This window comes from Sciurus vulgaris (genome assembly GCF_902686455.1).
Source record: "Sciurus vulgaris genome assembly, chromosome: 18".
Classification (NCBI taxonomy): Eukaryota; Metazoa; Chordata; class Mammalia; order Rodentia; family Sciuridae; genus Sciurus; species Sciurus vulgaris.
The window spans coordinates 2,916,860-2,922,976 of NC_136479.1; the positions used below are offsets into that span (position 1 = coordinate 2,916,860).

Consider the following 6,117-nt stretch of genomic DNA (forward strand, 5'->3'; position numbering starts at 1 on the left):
GTTTAGGTTGTTGGATGAGCCTCGTGGTGTGTCCCAGCTAGCAGGGTCTGCTGGGTCCCCACTGCCTGACTGCAGCGCTTCCCCGCTCATCCCCCGGGTGAGCTGCTTCCGGTTATTGTGCTCTTAACCCTGGAGCTACAGCAAACTGAGACAGGGTCTCTCAGGACAAGGTGGGCTCCCCAGTGCATATGTTGTCTTTTTTCCTGTAGGAAGACTCGGAAGACAGCGAAATTGACATGGAAGATGATGAAGATGATGACGATGATTTGGAAGATGAGAGCATTGCTCTCTCACCTGCAAAGCCCAATCGAAGGGTTCGAAAACCTGAGCCCCTGGATGAGAGTGACAATGACTTCTGACTCTTGCCAAGGAACCCAGGCAGATAAAAAGCCTCAGATTCATAGGTAAATGGGAAATTAGATGGCAAGAAAGGTAACATGTATTTTGTTCACTATGCCAGCTTGGCTTATTGTTAAGAAGCATTACTTGTTTCTGCTTTATCCTCTTGTATTTGTGTTCCACAAAGTCTAAACAAGAACTGAAGCAAACCCCAAAGATGTTTTTTCTTTTGCCTTCTTTATTTCCTAAAACTTCAGAAATGCGTATGTTCTTAGTAGCTCAAACCCACAGGACAAAACCAGGCTGATAGTGTGTAAGTCTTGGCTGCTGCTGTTATTACACATTACCCTCAAAGCCCAGCAGATCTGGGCACAGAAGTCATTCTAGGAGTTGCAGGGGAATGAATAGCTGGCTGCTAATCACTTGCATAGTTCAGAACATTTACTATACATCAGCTTTTAATTCTTGGCTTTATTTCTTTATTATTTTTTTCTCCTCACAATTGCTCACTCTACCACTGAGCTACATCCCCAGCCTTTTTAATTTTTTGAGAGAGGTTCTTGCTAAGCTACTGAGGCTGGCCTTGATCTTGCAAGTCCCCTGCCTTGGCCTCCTGAGTCATTGGGATTACAGGCATGTGCCACCACACTCAGCCTAGATGTATTTTAATAACTGAAATTTTCTGAAATAGTAGCTAAGTTAGATGAAAACCAGCTATCCTTGGAAATCATGCAACAGAGAGATATTCTAGATTTATGAATATGTAGTTTTCTTTCAAAAGTCCTACATTCCCTGGGAGTCAGATGCACCTTGGATTAAAATCCCCTTTGCGTTTCCCCAGTTTGCCAAATTTGGGAACCGCAGACCTGGGCTACCCCTTCAAAGATTCCAGAGTCCTGCAACAGTGGCATCTGGTACTCTCCTCTCCTTCCTTGGTCTTGTCTGAAGTGTGGCAAGACATTTGTCCATAATATAGGGACAAAGACAGTTTCTCTGCATCTCCCTACCCACATGTGTCTTTAGGAGAGGGAGTTGACTAAGGAAAAACTGACAATTTAGATTCATGTTTCTGATTTAAAAAATAAGCCAGAAGAGATGGGCATGGTGGCACACACCTGTAATCCCAACAACTCACAACGACCAAGGCAGGAGGATTGCAAGTTCAAAGACAGCCTCAGCAACTTAGCAAGACCCTGTCTCAAAAAATAAAAGAGACTGGGATGTAGCTCAGTGGTAGAGTGCTCCTGAATTCAATCCCCAATTTAAAAAAATAATAATTAGTTAATTAAATAAGAAAATAAACCAGAATTAAATTAGGTGGAGTAGCACTAAGAAGAATTTTCATTCAAGAATAAAGAATGACAGGTGGAGCTGGTTTTTTGCTTTTTGTTTTACTTTTGTATTGGAGATTGAACCCAGGGATACCTTGCCACTAAGCTAAACCCCAACCTTTTTTATTTATTTTGAGACAAGTTCTCGCTAAATTGCATAGGACCTTGCTGAGTTGCTAAGGCTGGCCTTGAACTTGCAGTTCTCCTGCCTTAGCCTCCCAGGTTGCTGGGATTATAAGTTTGTGCCACTGTGCCAGGATAGAGTTAGCTTTAATATGAAAATCATGGAACAGGTTTCATTTATTTTATAGTCATAAAGTTAAGATTTGTGAAGTTACTTAACTTATAATACAATGTATTTAACGTCATAATTTTGGTGGTATTTTTACTTGAAAGTATTTATTTGTACTTATAAATATTCAAGAAATTTCACAGGTTAATGTGATACATGTAAGTTTTAGGACACTGACAAATATTTCTATCTTTGCTTTTTTCCTCTGTTCCTAAATTTTATATATGAGACTATCTTTCTTAAAAAACACTTAGCATTCAGCTAATTTACCATAATTCAAAATGTTCTGCATAGTAAGCAGTGGCTTGAAGAGGAAATGAGTGTGCTGGGACCCTGGTGGCCACTCAGACCCCATGGGCTTCTAAGAGGCAGAAGAGTCACTGTGTTGTGGATTTCACACATTTGGCTTATATTTTGCTAAAACATACATACATAGTTCTGTTTTCCTTCCCAGATGCTTCCTTCTAATGTGCCTTTTTTCCCCACACTTTTTTATTGGTGCATTATAGTTGTATGTGTTGATAGAATTTGTTGTTACATATTCATACATGCACACAATATAACTACATAATATCACGCCCCAGTACCTCCCTGGGCTTTAACACAGACACTACACAGAACCACAGATGCAAGCAGCAGCTTCTAAGGGTATTTTGTGGTTTCACCTGCTTCTGTGTCATCCGGTCATCATACAAAGTCTCACCGTGGTGCAGCACTGCATTGCATGAGCAGGTTCTGTAAAAAGGGCTTCATGTGTTGATCCTTGTTCTTAAGTGTTTCAGACATTAACAGAGTGAAGTCAGATATGTGCCAGTACTTTGTGGCCTGGTGCCGTGAGCATGCCTCAGGCCCTAAAAAGGATGGTGAGATTAGATCAATGAAAAACTAGCATTTTGGTCATTGCTGGCAATTTTTTTACTATATAATTAAAGGGCCTCTTAAAATGTTTAAGATACATGCATTGGCAGGAAATATAAAGTTTTTCAAATCCTCTATTCTTTCTATTGTTGGTAACCATCAAGAACAAAGTCAGGGGGCTGGGAGTGTAAATCAGTGATAGAGCACTTGCCTAACATGTGAGGCCCTGAGTTTGATCCCAGTACCATGCCAAAAAAAAAAAAAAAGGGCAGAGACTTCCAGTGGGAAATGCGAAGAACTGTTTCCATTTTATCTGGGACATGAAGAAATATGAGCTCTCTTGCATTATAATTTTTAAATTAATCGGTGTCAAATATTTGAAAGAAAGGTGTGCCTGTTTAGGTTACCCAAATAAATATCACAAGTGTTAGAGGGACCCAGGGGCCTCTTAGGTACTAGGATCCAGGACTTGTTAAATTAGAAGGAAGCCAAAGGTTCTACTTCTTACCTAAAACAGAAGTTCATTCTCTGGGTTTATGAATTAATTCTCTTCTCTATGATTTCTGATTGGGTCTGTGTGGGCCACCTGGCCAGGTGTGTCTGATCACAGACTGAACCCTAGATGTTTCACATAGCTTGAAAGGGTGTGGTCACTGCTTGAAGGGGGAGGAAGGGAGGCCTGGTGTAAAATATAATTAGTGACCCTGTCAGTTTGTGGGTTAAGGCATGGCACATTTAAGTGATTCAGAGGGAGTATTTGTTTTCTAAGAACATGATAATACAGAGAAAAGAATAGTCATAATGTAGCAGTTTCAGGAACCCAGTACATTGTCATATGGAGTCTGTCTGGCTTTGACCTCACAGATTGTTTGCTATGGATGTGCTTCTTGGTGCTTGTTTCCTCTATGCACCAAACATTTTTTGAGTACTTAACTGTTTTCAGCTACTTTGCTAACACTGGAGTATTCAAAGATAATTAAGTCTTAGCATCTGCCTTTGATAAGTTGACAACCTGGAAAGAAAGAGAATTTGATACTATAATATGATATGATGCATGCAGTGTCAAGAGTATTATTGTATACTGTCCTGGGAATCCACAGTTAAGAGCAACAGTCCTTGCCTGGAAGAGTTGACAGAGATTTCTGTGACTGTCATTTGATGGCGTCTTAAAGGCTGAGTAAGTTTCCATCAGATGGAGCGTCAGGTGTGGCATCATAGTGGGCCTGAATATATATACACAGGCACAGAGCTGTCAAAAGGCACAGCCTTTTTAGAAAGTGACAAGTGACACATGAAGGCTGAAGTATAGAGTACATAGCGGGGGAGTATCCAAAGGAACTACCCTGTAATGCTAAGGAATTGGTTGTGTTTTGTTCTGTGGGCCAATAGCAGAGACCAAATCTTTCCCCCAAAATATTATCTGGCATAAACTGGGACAGAAGACAGCAAGATGGTTAGCAAGCTCATGGCGATGGCCTCAAGAACTAGGTTCATTTGTCAGAAGGGACCTCAGGAGAATGGATAGGCTCTGGGGCCTGTTATGTAAGGAGGCTTGGTGAAGAGGAGAGATTGAAGAAGGGGGTTTTGTTTTGGATGCTTGTTAACTGAGAGATACAGGAGAAGAGCATAAGGAATGTACCTCTGGGTAGTAATATCCTGTGATCACTTAGAAACTTCCAGTTAAGCATGGTGGACAGAATACATTGATGTACCTCTGTCTTCCTGAAATTCCACTCAAATTTTATATGAAAGAAGAAAAATTCTTTTTTTTTTTTTTTTTTTTTTTTTTTTGTGGTACTGGGGATCGAACTCAGGGCCTTGTGCTTGCAAGCCAAGCACTCTACCAACTGAGCTATCTCCCCAGCCCACAAAAATTTTTACAGAGGTAAGGTTAACAAGAACCAGTATGGAGTGGATAAGATGGCAATTTTTTTTTAGAACATGAAAAACAGAGGTGTTAGAGCTGAGGAAGCTGAGACCCAAGGGTCATCTCAAACAAAACCGCCAGAGATTAAAAAAGTCTGAGATGAAAATATGTGAGATGCAATTAACAACAGATGACATGCTACCCTGAAAACACAGTAGAGACTGCCCAAAATTAAAAATGGGAAAAGACAAAAAAACTTATTCCCTTATCGATTTTTTGCCTCAACTCCAAATTTACCTTTTCAGTCTGCTCTTGTGATGTGATAGCTAGACTTTGTAAATGTTTCTCCTTTGCCAGCCAGCATGCCATAAAGGCCTTGTCAGTGGGGTGCTGGAGAGGCTTGGTTGGAAAAAGGGGTTGGCCTTCTAGTTCTAAGTGAGGCTTGCTTTCAAGTCTCTGGAGAGGGCACCCTTTTATTCTCCACAGCTTTGGCCCCACAGGCTTCTCCAGTGCTTATCTTCTGCAGGGAGTGACTTCCCCCAGCTTTTGGCTGCTGCCTCTCTTGTCTATTATGCTGAGTCTCAACTCAGGTTGAAACAGTGCTAACAAGAGGTAGGATAGCAGTCTCTTAAAAGTACCAAAAGAAAAACTGTCTCCTAGAATTCTATACCCAGCAAAAATATCTCTAATGTAAGACCGTGTTCATGTCTTCAGTTTCTAAATAATTTTTTTTTTAAGAGGGGGCAGGTACCAGGGATTGAACTCGGGGGCACTCAGCCACTGAGCCACATCCCCAGCCCTGTTTTTTATTTTATTTAGAGACAGGGTCTCGCCGAGTTGCTTTTTATCACCTTACCTTTGCTGAGGCTGGCTTTGAACTCAAAATCCTCCTGCCTCAGCCTGCCTCAACCTCCCAAGCTGCTGGGATTACAGGCGTGTGCCACCATACCCAGCAATAATATTCCTTATAGAGGATTATTTTTTTTTTTTCCTATAGTCTAGGATCCAGAGATCTTGCACTAATAGTTGTTAGGTCTTTTTAATCTCTTTTGTTTATAACAGTCTCCATCCTTTTGTGTTTACCATGACAGTGACATTTTTTAAGAGGTCAGGCTGCTTTTGCAGAATGTCCCTCAATTTGGATTTTGTGCCTTCATTCCTTCATAATTAGGTTCAGATGAACTTTTTTTTGACTGCCGTTTCCTGAAGGCAGTGCATCAGGGTCCATGCTATCTATTTGTCCCTTGATTATGATGTTAAGGTAGGATATGTCAGATTTCAAGTTCCTAAGGCAGGGGATATAGCTCAGTTGGTAGAGTGCTTGCCTCGCATGCACAAAGCCCTGGGTTCAATCCTCAACACCACCAAAAAAAAAAAAAAAAGTTTAAAAAAAAAAAGTTCCTAAGGCACCTCTTCCCCTTTGTAAACAA

The 6,117-nt window shown here is 41.0% G+C and overlaps 1 protein-coding gene across 10 annotated transcripts in view; it reads left to right on the top strand.

Annotated features, from left to right (window-relative positions):
• CLUAP1 (clusterin associated protein 1) overlaps window positions 1-4,112 on the top strand; it is a 50,006-nt gene extending 45,894 nt beyond the window's left edge. For all 10 annotated transcript variants that reach the window (XM_079120789.1, XM_079120790.1, XM_079120787.1 and 7 more), the window contains one exon: window positions 210-4,112. In XM_079120789.1, coding sequence (XP_078976915.1) covers window positions 210-359 — 150 coding nt within the window. In that variant the 3' untranslated portion in view covers window positions 360-4,112. The remainder of the gene's footprint in view (window positions 1-209) is intronic.
• Window positions 4,113-6,117: the final 2,005 nt, after the last annotated feature.